General features: G+C 42.0%; 1 protein-coding gene across 4 annotated transcripts in view; it reads left to right on the plus strand.

Annotated features, from left to right (window-relative positions):
• glcci1b (glucocorticoid induced 1b) overlaps positions 1–12,334 on the plus strand; it is a 52,045-nt gene extending 39,711 nt beyond the window's left edge. For 2 of the 4 annotated variants that reach the window (XM_079562259.1, XM_079562260.1), the window contains 5 exons: positions 3,184–3,264; positions 5,395–5,520; positions 7,541–7,703; positions 9,670–9,790; positions 11,958–12,334. In XM_079562259.1, coding sequence (XP_079418385.1) covers positions 3,184–3,264; positions 5,395–5,520; positions 7,541–7,703; positions 9,670–9,790; positions 11,958–12,171 — 705 coding nt within the window. In that variant the 3' untranslated portion in view covers positions 12,172–12,334. The remainder of the gene's footprint in view (positions 1–3,183; positions 3,265–5,394; positions 5,521–7,540; positions 7,704–9,669; positions 9,791–11,957) is intronic. The other 2 variants (XM_079562261.1, XM_079562262.1) reach the window with 2 other exon arrangements.
• Positions 12,335–13,968: the final 1,634 nt, after the last annotated feature.

The raw sequence follows: 13,968 nt of genomic DNA on the forward strand, positions 1-13,968 counted from the left end.
CCCGGGTTAGAGTCTATGGTCTTGTTTGGTTTCTATTGGCTCCGCTCCGGGACCCGCAGAGCCATTAGGTGCGAGGCTTCCCACAGCGTAGGCTAAATTTAAAGGCCCAAACCACGACTGTGTGTCATTGCGGGAGCAGGAGGGGAGAGCGGCCATATTGAGTCGCTGTGAAGAGCCAAAAAGAAAGGCTGAGGTCAAGTGTTTGCAGAGCTTTGGAGATTTGATTGCAGTGTTGTTTTTGGCAGCCCTTTTAGTTTAAGTCTTTGTCTTTTGGACGACAATTCTTTTGTCACATTTTAGTCATTTTTTCATGGAATAGTTTCTAGTTTTTGTCAGTTTTATTATAAGAAAGTAATTACATATCAGTATAAAGTTTTTTTTTTTCAATAATTATTGGTAATTGGGATGAAGGTTGACAGGCTGTACAAAGCTTTTGATATTAAACAATAATAATCTTGTGGATTTTTGTAGCTTTTGACAGACAGATTACAGCACAAAAGGCAGAAGTGTCATTATGAACATGACTTTTCCCAAAAGCATCCGCTCTCTTCGTCCTCTGATCATCACGTACTCCATGGAGGACGTGTTGGTGCTGATTGTAGCGTGGGGGGGTGAGGGGAAAGAGGGGCGCAGCCTGCTGCATGTGAGCCCACGTGAGCTGACGGCACCGCTCTGAACGGTCTGACGAATCACTTTCGTCAAATGAAGAAAAAAAGAAGATCCCTAATAGAAGAGTGTCTTTGCTGCTTGTGATCTGATAATTGCGACTGTGTCGGATGTCAACAGTGTTGCAGCAAAAGTTTAGGCCATTCATAAAAAAGCGTCCATTATTTGTCATGTTTTCCACTTCCACAATTAGCAGCGCCAAAGTCAAAACATGGGAGTGTTTTTCTCAATCTGACCAAGTTCAAGTTCTCTGTTAGGAACTGTTTTTAGTTTCTTTAATAAATAGAGCTGTATTTATTCGATATTCAGTAGCAAAAGGAAAGTAAATTCATTTTTTTATTTTCATCTTAGTGTGTGAAAATAAATGGAGCTACATTTCTCAGATAACAATAATATGCCAATATTGTGCAGGCCTAAACGCAGCATTGAAAGTACATGGTTCCTGTTGTACCTTTTCCATAGAAGTGCATTTCTTTAGTCACTGATGTGTAAACAGTGTAATGGGCTCTTGCACAATCCGCGCCGCGCTCAGCCCAATGTCACCGTGGAGTTGCCTGGACTTGTCAATATTGACTCTGTGGTCAGGGAATGCATTCTTCCCGTATGTCCCGTCAGCTGCCTCCTCGTGGGTGAGGGCATCCTCGAGACAGAGCGCCCTTTGTGCTCCAGGATTACCCCATCCGCCCCGCCACACCTTCTGCTACATACCTGCGCCGGACCAGGCCTCTGTGCTCGGGCGCACGTTTCACTTTCTGCCCGGCTGCCAGATAAAAGCACCTCCGAGTGAGCGTTCATCAGTCTTCTTAGCTTCAGCTGTTCTTCACTTTTTGTTTTGCTAGTGTTACTACTTCTACTTTGCTCGTGTTGGCTACTTCCTGTGAAGCTGCTTTAGCTGAACTCACACCACACCATTTTTTTGCCCATATTGTGACAACTTAAAGGATCTAGATGGAGGTTGTCATTTTTATACTCGCTACTGCCACCTCAGGTCTTGCACGTAGTAACTGCAGTCTCTATATTACACTTGTGCTCGTGAGCGGGTCCGACTCCGCATTTTACACGACTTTCCCTGCACTTTTCGGTAGATATAAACACTGCTAGCATTTGGCACTTCCTCAGCTAAACACAGTCTGTCTGTAGCCTGGCATTCGCTTAGATAAACTTTGGTCGTAGCTACGATAGTCTCAAGATCAGGAAATGTTCTCCAACTTTGATGAACCGAGACGACGGGGCATACACATTGGTTAGCTCTATAAGATCTGCTGTAGTAACGCCTCTGCATGACTGGACTTTACCTTTCTGTCACTTAACTTTTGGACAGTGAAGGTCTTGTCACAGTGGAACAAGCTGCTGATGCTCTAAAGACATGTGCTTCCATCAAGGGCTTTCAACCTGAACTGAAGGAGCATCTAAAGGAGCCAACACTGTACATAACACACGAAGACTCTGGTCCACACTCCTATAGCACTGCCTTTGCACTGGTGTTGATGTGTCTGTGGGTGGAGGGGACAGAGGTAGTGATACTATATCTGTAGTATTAGACAACTCTTGGTGTGTTTTCTGTGGTCAGCCCTTTGTCCAGTGAATTTTCCCCTATGTATTAAGTATGTAAGTAAGTAAGCGCTTTATTTGTCAAGTGTACAACGAAATAGTGTTCAGGTGTTAGTCCTGAGCAGCTGCGACTGAGCCGCTCTGCCATTGTGGGTCAACCTGACCAGCATGTTTCTGGGGAACGGTCGTACCCGGAGGAAACCTGTGTGGTTGCCTTCAGTCTCCTCTGATCCTCTGAATCAGTGCTTTGTTTTGAAGTGCACTTAAAAACTTTGTATGTGTATTTATAAATACATATAAAGACAGTCTGGAGTTGTGGTAATAGGACGCGATTTCCACATCGAGACTGAAGGCGGGGCTAACGGTCGCAATTTGAATGAGAGAACTAATCAAACACAAAGCACTGTGGGTTTGAAATGTAATCAAGTCAGGTGATCTTCAAGGATCCATGCTACAGGAGAACGCTTCAGGAGGAGAGAAGATGTCCGCGGCAGAACTGACTTGTAGAACAAAAACTTGATTTTCATCGGGACAACAACACCTTTCTACCTCTGAGGTCTTCATCAGGGCACACAGAGGGAGACCAATCGTGCACAGGTCAAGTGAGGAGTCACATGTTGCACAGGATGTGTAGTTACATCAAAACATATTTAAAATAAAAGCAACGTTCTGCAGAATTCTTAAAAATAGCTTGAGATGTGGAATGCCTTACAGTGCATCTCTGACGGAAACAACATTAATAAAACATAGTAAAACATAGTAAAAGATTGACAATGAAGTCCAAGAGGAGTCAGGGTGAGCCATAAAAAGCCCATTTGTGGCTTATTCTTTTTAAATAAACAAAGCCAAGACCCAGAGCATGGTCCTTACGGGCCGCCCCTGCCCTATCTAAGGATGGGCCAAACGTTTCCCCACGGGGATATTATAGCTTTAAAGCTGCGTGACTGACGGGGCCTGTTCTTTCAGCAGATCGCCAAACTGAGGCTGCAGCTGCACCGGAGCAAACAGGGGAACAGAGGACACAGCGCCACCTCTGGACAGACACAGGTATGGACATGTACTGGGTATTAACTCTTACTCCAGGCTTTTTAAAGAGAATGGAAGTATGTGGACCCCAAACATGATTTTGATATGGGACACTTCCTGCTGCACACGGCCCGACTGTTGTTGTGCACTGTGGGATCCGACAGTGAAGTGGCCACTTGTTTGCCTGTGAACATGCCCCGACAAGCCCCAGTTTATCCATTAACCACTGCACACATCCCACAACAGACTCTCTCAGGAACCTCATTTCAGACCCAGATGCCCTTTCATTACAAGACGTTACTGTGACTGGGCACTGCGGGTTCATGGGTGAATATATCGGCCATTACGTCAGTGCCATCACAAATAGTTTCTTATCAATTTTGCCGCTTTAAAGCATCAAAACTGGAGTGTTAATTTTACCGGCTAAAATATTTTGTCATTATTTTAGTCAGGGATGCACCGATCCGATACTGAAATCGGAGCCGATACAGGAAATAATACGATATTGGATATCTGTTTTGGCTCTCACCGCTTTAAAAACACAACTGGGCTGCATCTTATCTTGAAGGGCCTGAAGAATTCAAGCGCTGAGATAGTTTTAATCTCAAAAATGTATTTTTGATTACCAACAGTTTGCTAATGCTAGAGGGAACTAACCAAGGATCACCTAAAGTGGCCTAATGAAGTGCAGTGGCCAAGTGTTTGTATTTGAGTTTATGAAATGATCAGTTCAATTTACTATAGTTAAATATTAAATATATATATAGTTATATTAATGTAATGTAAAGCCTGTCATATACCCGAAGATAGTGTAGAAAAGTCCAGTAATTCTTTGATGTTTTCACTCACAGCAGCCACTTTTTAAAAAATCTCTTGGTATCGGTTAATATAAATCGATACTCAAACCCCCAGTATCGGTATCGGTTGCAAAAAAGCTGGATCGGTGCATCTTTCATTTTAGTCAAAGTCATAATTTTAGGGACCAGGAAACTGTTAGCTGTTAAATTTCCAACTTAGCTTTGGAACCGCTCGAACTCATAATTACAACTTGCAAACCCGGAGAAATCCAGAGCGCTCCGAGTTCAGATCTGAGATGAAGACCGTAGGGATGCACCGATACCAGTATCGGGTATTGGGCCGATACCACATGCTTGTACTCATACTCGTACTCTTTAATGAGGTCCCGATACCAGAAAGCGACACCACTTGACCACTTGCGGCCGGCGCTCCAACAGGAGCAGCTCTCCACTGAGGAGAGAAAAAAAACAACAAACTGGAGAATTGTTCAAATACAATATTCCCCATAGAGCAGACTTTATTACAGGCGACACTCCCTAAATCAGAGTCTGAGCTGGATTTAACCAGAGCTAAATGTTGTTAGTGCTGCAGTGTCTGCAGTGTTTACAAGCTAGCCTGCATTAAAAACAGTGTGACCCGCCCCACAGAGCACCTGAGGCAAATCACTTATAACGCCAGACTAACCATATACATGTCTGTGTCCATAATTTTAACCATTTTGCATTAAAAATACCTTATAATTGAGCAGCATCAGCTTCGTGGTTGTATAAGCTACATAAGGCGGAGTGATCTGCTAGAAAATAGTCCCTCAAAATGTGATCATTCATGTGATGCAGGTCAGTTATATTCCAAACATGATTCTATGGACACAGACATGTATATGGTTAGTCTGGTGTTATAAGTGATTTGCCTCAGGTGCTCTGTGGAGCGGGTCACACTGTTCTTAATGCAGGATAGCTGATACCATAGCACCTAGCACTAGCCTAGCGTCACATAGCTCTTCAAATAGAAGAACTGCATGAATTACAAAAATAAATATCTCCAGAAATCAGTACACTCTGGATAACTAGGAAATGAGGCCCTATGTCAAAAATCCTGAAATATCCCTTTAAGATCCCAGATCTGTGCTTTGTCTGTGTGGGGGAAGAAACATGAAGCACAGAAAATCATTAAACATGTGTCAGAACAGTAATATATGCTGAAAGTTGACCACATTTGCTCTAAATGTAGTCGACTAAAACTAAAAAGAAATGCTTGATTCAATCTTGACAAAAACTAAATCCTACTGGACTTGAGAGCAAAGTGGATCTGCTGCATCTGCACATTTATGTTATGTTTTCTGCTCCTCCACAGCACAAGGGGGCGCCCTCCACGTCTCTGCCAAAGGCCCTGATGAGCCGCGTGCCCAGCAGCGTGGAGGCCATCAACCACGAGCTGGAGAACGTCTTCATCCGCGAGGACTGGGAGCACGGGCTGCAGGTACCGCCCGAGAGCACTGACGCAGCCCTCACCCCAGTACTGTTCAAGTATCACGGTCAGGGTTAGTCCTCAGAGGGCTAGAAATCAATAAATACATTGATTTGTTTATTAATAAACGATCCAACATAAATGCATACAGGTTATAAAACTGATCACTTAAAAAAAAAAAGTAGTACGGCTCCAGAGTTCACCAACCGGAACTAGCACTTGCTATCGTGCACAGGGTCTACACTTCCTGATACTAACAGGAAGTGACGCCATTGGACAGGAAGTACTTAAATGGTGTCTCATAATTCTGTTACACAATTTGCATATCTTTAGATTTCGATATCTGGAACTTTATAATGGCAATATTTGTAGTATTTTTTGGAGTATCTTGGGGCCAGAGGAGGCATGCTGAAGGGCCCCGCACCTGACCAGTATTTAAACATAAAGTTTAATTTATGATGAAATAAACCTCAGGCCTTCGCTGTAAGATGTAATGTAGTTTAAAAAGCCTAGATAAAGAGTTATATCCACCTTTAAAAGTGGATGTTAAAATAAGAACATGAGTGTTTTCTTCTAGGTATCTCGTGTGTGGCTTAGAGCGCCCTCTGCTGACAAGAGAGGGATTTGCTTATTAAAAACAAGACACAAGCCACTACCGGGATTTGTCAAAAGTATGTGATATCCCGGGTCTGAGGACAGTATTCAGACGCTCTGTGTGAGGCCCTGGTTCACCGCGGGAGGACTGAGGACTGGATGGTGCTCATTCGCTCTCCGGCCTCGTTTAAAGTCTGGAACAAAGCTGACAGAGATGGCGACGGCTCAGTCAAACATGTCGGACTTTAAATAAACACAAGCAGCCGGTATCAGCCGCCGGCTCAGCGTTTCTCTGTCCTCCCTCAGCTCTTCTCCTTTTATGTCTGCAGACTGTATTATGAAAGTGTTGTAAATGCTGGAGTCAAAGCAAGAGGCTCTGTTTACATGAGAAACTGCAGCTTCACACTGAAACTACAGACACTACAGGCCCACACACTCAGGCCGCTCTTTTCAGACCCCAAACAACTCAATTGTTTCCTCTAAAAAGTCTCAACAATTGCCACAATGTCATGTATTGTGATTAGAGACACGATGCTCAAAATCTTCCCTCAAAATGAACAAAGAAACCTGTGAAAATGCTTCAATCCCAAATCTACGCTGCACTGAGGACCAGATTAGTCTTTTCTTTTGTTCTTTGCGTGGGTTTTCTTAGAATGTTGAGAAAATTAACATAAAAGTAAAAAGTATTTTGTGCCAAAACTATAGTCTTATATGTCATTAAAAATCATTAAATTTGGTTCATGCTCTGAATCGAAATGTCTTGAAAATAATGACATTGCTGGATTACTTGCTGCATATATTTGGCAAAAACACTAAACTATGGTCTAACATGACACTTTTAGCAGAAGTTGTTCACCGTTGTTTTGCTCCATTTTGCTTTTGAATGTTGACATTTCTCTTCCATTTCTCTGATGGATTGTTTGCACATTTTTAAGAAATGAAACGTACAAAGATTTTCCTGTGTTTTTCTTGTATTTCTGCATTAAATTGGCATTAGAAAGCATTAGTACATTTGACTTGCTGCTGCCAGTAGGAACCCTGTTGTTTTATTATGGACGTGAAGCTTTGACTTTTGTAAGAAAATATTTTAATGTTACGGCTCAAAATCCACAACAGACGACCTTAAGAGGGGCAGGCTGAAGGATTGCCTTCACATGCTCCTCACCTAAACATTGAAGATCTGTGGATAAACCTCTGAAGTGCGTCACAAACCGCTCAGATATCTCTCCGTCCTGGAAGACTTCAGTCAGGAGGATTGTAAGTGTAATGAGAACGTCTCATCTGTGACCTCATGGAGATCATTTCATCCTCCTCGTGCTCCACGGTTCACACTGACATCATGACACAGACACACTGTGAATCCCATCACAGTGAAGAAAGAGAAAGGTGATGATTTGTGCAGAGTCCTGCTCTGAGCTGGTCTTCTCTCTGTCCTCAGTCTCTGGACGTGCTGGACGGTCGGCGTGCTCCTTTCCCTCCTCTACGGCTCAGCGCAGAGACCCGCGACACAGACACACAGGCGCCCTCTAGTGGAGACTCCTCCCCTCTGCCCAGCAGCCCCGAGCCCGGCAGCCCCTGCTCCACGGAGGACACGGACAAAAGTAAGAAGCATTTAGGGGTGTTTCTGAGGAGTAGGGTTGTCAAAAAACACTGATTCATCGATACTAAATCGATAATAAGTCCTAAACACAGTGTTATTATCCTCTGCAGTGAGTGTTGTGTTATTATCCTCTGTAGTGAGTCCTGTAGTGAGTGTTGTGTAAATATCCTCTGTAGTGAGTGTTGTGTTGTGTGTGTTGCAGACGGTGTTTGCTGCTCTCCTCTGCCTAAGTTAATATCCCCTGTAGTGAGTGTTGTAGTGAGTGTTGTGTTATTATCCTCTGTAGTGAGTGTTGTGTTAATATCCTCTGTAGTGAGTGTTGTGTTATTATCCTCTGTAGTGAGTGTTGTGTTATTATCCTCTGTAGTGAGTGTTGTGTTAATATCCTCTGTAGTGAGTGTTGTGTTATTATCCTCTGTAGTGAGTGTTGTGTTATTATCCTCTGTAGTGAGTGTTGTGTTAATATCCTCTGTAGTGAGTGTTGTGTTATTATCCTCTGTAGTGAGTGTTGTGTTATTATCCTCTGTAGTGAGTGTTGTGTTAATATCCTCTGTAGTGAGTGTTGTGTTATTATCCTCTGTAGTGAGTGTTGTGTTATTATCCTCTGTAGTGAGTGTTGTGTTATTATCCTCTGTAGTGAGTGTTGTGTTATTATCCTCTGTAGTGAGTGTTGTGTTAATATCCTCTGTAGTGAGTGTTGTGTTGTTATCCTCTGTAGTGAGTGTTGTGTTATTATCCTCTATAGTGAGTGTTGTGTTAATATCCTCTGTAGTGAGTGTTGTGTTATTATCCTCTGTAGTGAGTGTTGTGTTAATATCCTCTGTAGTGAGTGTTGTGTTAATATCCTCTGTAGTGAGTGTTGTGTTATTATCCTCTGTAGTGAGTGTTGTGTTAATATCCTCTGTAGTGAGTGTTGTGTTAATATCCTCTGTAGTGAGTGTTGTGTTATTATCCTCTGTAGTGAGTGTTGTGTTATTATCCTCTGTAGTGAGTGTTGTGTTATTATCCTCTGTAGTGAGTGTTGTGTTAATATCCTCTGTAGTGAGTGTTGTGTTATTATTCTCTGTAGTGAGTGTTGTGTTATTATCCTCTGTAGTGAGTGTTGTGTTATTATCCTCTGTAGTGAGTGTTGTGTTATTATCCTCTGTAGTGAGTGTTGTGTTATTATCCTCTGTAGTGAGTGTTGTGTTATTATCCTCTGTAGTGAGTGTTGTGTTAATATCCTCTGCAGTGAGTGTTGTGTTATTATCCTCTGTAGTGAGTGTTGTGTTATTATCCTCTGTAGTGAGTGTTGTGTTATTATCCTCTGTAGTGAGTGTTGTGTTATTATCCTCTGTAGTGAGTGTTGTGTTATTATCCTCTGTAGTGAGTGTTGTGTTATTATCCTCTGTAGTGAGTGTTGTGTTATTATCCTCTGTAGTGAGTGTTGTGTTAATATCCTCTGTAGTGAGTGTTGTGTTATTATCCTCTGTAGTGAGTGTTGTGTAAATATCCTCTGTAGTGAGTGTTGTGTTGTGTGTGTTGCAGACGGTGTTTGCTGCTCTCCTCTGCCTAAGTTAATATCCCCTGTAGTGAGTGTTGTAGTGAGTGTTGTGTTGTGTTGTGTGTGTTGCAGACGGTGTTTGCTGCTCTCCTCTGCCTAAGTTAATATCCCCTGTAGTGAGTGTTGTAGTGAGTGTTGTGTTGTGTTGTGTGTGTTGCAGACGGTGTTTGCTGCTCTCCTCTGCCTAAGTTAATATCCCCTGTAGTGAGTGTTGTAGTGAGTGTTGTGTTGTGTTGTGTGTGTTGCAGACGGTGTTTGCTGCTCTCCTCTGCCTAAGTTAATATCCCCTGTAGTGAGTGTTGTAGTGAGTGTTGTGTTGTGTTGTGTGTGTTGCAGACGGTGTTTGCTGCTCTCCTCTGCCTAAGTTAATATCCCCTGTAGTGAGTGTTGTAGTGAGTGTTGTGTTGTGTTGTGTGTGTTGCAGACGGTGTTTGCTGCTCTCCTCTGCCTAAGTTCGCCACGTCTCCTAAACCCAACAACAGCTACATGTTCAAGCGAGAGCCTCCTGAGGGCTGCGAGCGGGTCAAGGTCTTCGAGGAGTTTGTGTAAGTTCTCACTTTCACCCACACTTTCTGGATTCCACAGGACGTGAATCACCTCAGCCTCACTGATAGTGGGCTAACAAATCTTAACAAACAGTATGTGTGTAATATTACTACAAAGTATCATTACATTTAAAGTTTCTCTTCCCCAAATATTTATATCTATACTGAAAGTGACGAAAGCTTAAAAGGAACAGGCCACCGTTTTTCCATACTGAGATATGTTCTTACCTGAGCTGTGACGAGTTCTTTAGGACCTGTCTGATCTTCAGTCACGTAAACACAGCGCAGACGACTATATTGTAAGGCGTAATAATACCAGGAGTAGTTTGGCATCCGCACAGTAAAGTGAAGATTACTGCGCGGATGTCAAACTACTACGTATTATTACGCCTTACAATATAGTCCCCCCTTTTATCCACTTAGAAAATCCACATTGTTTAATTGTGTGTGATTATACTTTGTAGTGGAACACTTCACGTAACCATATTTAAATAGGGAAAACGTGGAAGAGCTTGGTAGCTTCTATCGTGACCTGTTTTGGAGCTATAGAGGAGAGAGGGAGAGGCTAAATGCTAACGCCGTCTGCGCTGTGTTTACGTGACTGAAGATCAGACAGGTCCTAAAGAACTCGTCTAAGCTCAGGTAAGAACATATCTCAGTATGGAAAAACGGTGGCCTATTCCTTTAAGTGGATATATTTAAAAAGTTGTAAAGTTTGTGTATTTTGTACTAAATCTTAAAAAATAATCGTTTTTATCTATTTTCTGGCGGATTCTTTGGAAATGTATGAAATCCAGCATTATTTATCACCTGTCGATTTACAAAGAAAATCATAAGTCAGACTTTTATTGCCTGAAAGTGCGTATTTTCATTTAGTCTCTTTAGTTTTACTTCGGAGTTATTATGTGGATCAGCACTTTTTACTTCTACTTGAGTAAATGATTCAAAGTAACTCGACTCTAAAATATTGAAAGAAAGACTGAGCTGACATTTTTCTGTTACTCTTTTGTGGCTTTTTTTGGTCAGGTTCTTGGTGCTCTTTTGAAGAAGCTTTTAGATTTGAGTAAAGCCAAACTGGAGAAAATGTGCTGGGTTCAGGTGGGGGTAACAGGCACCTTTGGGAAAAAAAAGTGTTTAATTAAAAATGACGTCTTTGTGTGTACATCTCTCATGTTACAGCAAGTATATGTCTAAAAAAGAAGGAAAGAAAACAATGTGGTGCGGCTTATATTCAGGTGTGCTCTGTCGGATGAACATAAGGATAATCCTTTAACTTTTACACGCTTTCACTTAGGGCTGAAACGACTAATTGATTAATCGATGACTAATCGATTATTGAAATAGTCGACAACTATTTTAGTAATCGATTAATCGTTTTCTGGTTCACCAACTCAAATAGAGCAAAACTGACATGAAAATGTAGTATTTTTGATGAAAACCTACTTTGTTTTTCATAGTTTGGGTCTGTAGTGTTTTGTACATTGTAAATTTCATAAATATCCGTCTGTGTCTCGTCCAATCAGAAGCAGAATTAACGCCAAGAGCCTCCAACAAACATTTACTTTACGTTTCCTCCATCAACATGTCATCAAGTGGCGCCACTTTAGCTTTATGTGATTTTTCTTTTTTTTTTAAATCCAATTTTCCTACACCATTCACAACCGAGCGATTAATCGATTAATCGTAAAAATATTCGATAGATTAATCGATGACAAAATAATCGTTAGTTGCAGCCCTACTTTCACTAGAGGTGGGCAATGTATCGTCTATAAGATATTCAAATTGCTGTTTGGAATAATGAGTAATATCAATAAACAATATCAACTTTATCTCCAATGTCAAGGAACGTTGGAAAACTGTGGGAAAATTAGGGGGAAAGGTGAAAATTGTAAAAAAAAAAAAAAAAAAAAGCATGAAATTTGTGAAAATATATATTTTTTAAATGTGGAAAAATATTCCAAAATGGGGGAAATAGTAAAAAATAAAATTAAAATTAGATAAAAATAAAATGTGGAAAAAATATGGCTTCATCGTCGTTATCGAGAAAGTCTCCTCAAATATTGAGATGTTCATTTTGATCAGTATCAGCCTGAGTTTCCCCCGCTGTCGTCATGTGACCCCCCCGTGACCCCCCCCCGTGACATGTTTTGTGTTTCTGTGCACATAGATCCGGTAAATCCAAAGGCTTCCCCCTGTTCTCCTGCCCGGACAAGAACAAGGTCAACTTCATTCCCCGCGGCTCCGCCTTCTGCCCCGTCAAACTGCTGTGCTCCTCCCTCTTCTCCCCGGTCCCGCCCCCCTCCTCCGCGCTGACCCGTGACCCCACGACGACCCCCGCCGACCCCGAGAGCGGCCCCGAGGACACGGTGGACCTGAACTGAACGGGACGCGGAGATACAGCCAAACATTTCAGCACACCTCCAGCAGGGGGAGTAGAGAGCTAAAGGGGACAGACCAACATTTAAAGCCACACTGTGGAACATTTCTCCATCTCACCCTGGAAATACAGGAAATACAGGAAATACAGGAGAATGAATAAACCAAGAGTGGAGGAAGTGGAGGGAAGGGACATTTAGCTAAGTTTTTCTTTTCATGTAACAATATACAGTGTTTTTTCAGGCTTGTTCGCTTAAATGATTAACCTCTTAACCCAAATCTAAAAGCTTCTTGAAGTGTCAAAAGAGCAAGAAAAATGTGACAAAAAGGCAATGAAAAGTGACAAAAAAGAGATGAAAATGTGACAAAAAACTGACAAATATGTGTGACAAAAAAGCCACAAAAAAGCTACAGAAAAGTGACAAAAAGCAATGAAAATGTGACAAACAAACAAAAGTCAAAAAAGTGACGACAACACAGCAACTCCACTAGGGCTGAACGATACGGACAAAATTTCATATCTCGATATTTATGCCCGATATCGATGCGATACGATATATATGGGTTAGGTGAAAACCACAAGAGTGCAGTTTTATTGATGGAAATCTCTATCGTTTATATCTTGCTTTTTCGATTTTAATATCTTGAATGTTCATATCTTGATATCGATGCGATAACGATATATCTTTCAGCCCTAAATTCCACGTGGAAAATGATCTGTTTAGATCAGTTTGTTTCAGTCCTGAGACCTTCATCAGGCAAATGCTGGATGAAGGTCTCAGGACTGAAACGTTGACCATGTCCAGATAAAGTCTTTCTGCACGGTTGGCAGTGGGCGCATCTGCCTCAAGTGATTGATGTGTGACGTTTTTCTTCTGTTCTGTAGGTCTTAGCTTTCAAATGAGCCGTTACTCTAGACTGTAACCTTTTAGATTTGGACAAGGCTGAACTGGAGTAAATGCACTTGGTTAAGGTTAAGAAAAAAAAAAGATATGAGTGCATTTTCTCCAGTTCAGCTTTACCCAAATGTAAAAGTTTACAGATCTTTTGCCTTGCGCTCGCAACCATTTCATCACATTTTTGTCACTTTTCTGCTGTTCGTTGCTTGTTTTTTGGTTGCCTTTTTGGTTGCCTCGTTCTCAGCTCATTTTCGTTGCTATTTCGATACGTTTTTTTCAAGAAGCTTTTAGATTTGGGTGAAGCCAAACTGGAGAAAATGTGCTCGGTTCAGGTGGGGGTTAAGAGATTAAAAAGTGAATATATTTTTTCTTTCTTTCATGGTTTAAGTTGCTCTCGAGATGCAGCGACATATCCTAGAAAGTTCCGCAGTGTGGCTTTAAATCCTGGCTTATGAGAGTGTTTTACAGCCTTCAACTTGGCCACATTTTGGGGAGGAAAAAAAACAACAACATTCCTACACAGCAAGTTAACTCTGGTGTGTGACGCCCTCTACTGGCAACAGGGGGTAGAGAACTGTTAACCGCAGCAGAGGAATAACGGTGGACTTTATGGTACAGCCAGTGGCGTGTTTGTCTCTCTCCTACACTTGCTTTGTAAAGAGTGTGTTTACATGGGCCTCAGTGTTTACACTTCACCTCTCGGCTGATTCCACGTCCTGCGTGTTCGCCCCGCAGTAAATAGGTTTCTATTGTAGTCCACGAAAACTGTTCCACATCCTCCTCTCCTGCTCTGAAGGGCCGTCACCGATCCACCGATCCACCGATCCACCAATCCACTGCCCCCCCCCCCCTTAATACAAACCCTACCAAGCGGGAAAGAAACATGAGCTGCATCTGTCATTT

Source organism: Gobius niger (assembly GCF_951799975.1).
Source record: "Gobius niger genome assembly, chromosome: 8".
NCBI lineage: Eukaryota > Metazoa > Chordata > Actinopteri > Gobiiformes > Gobiidae > Gobius > Gobius niger.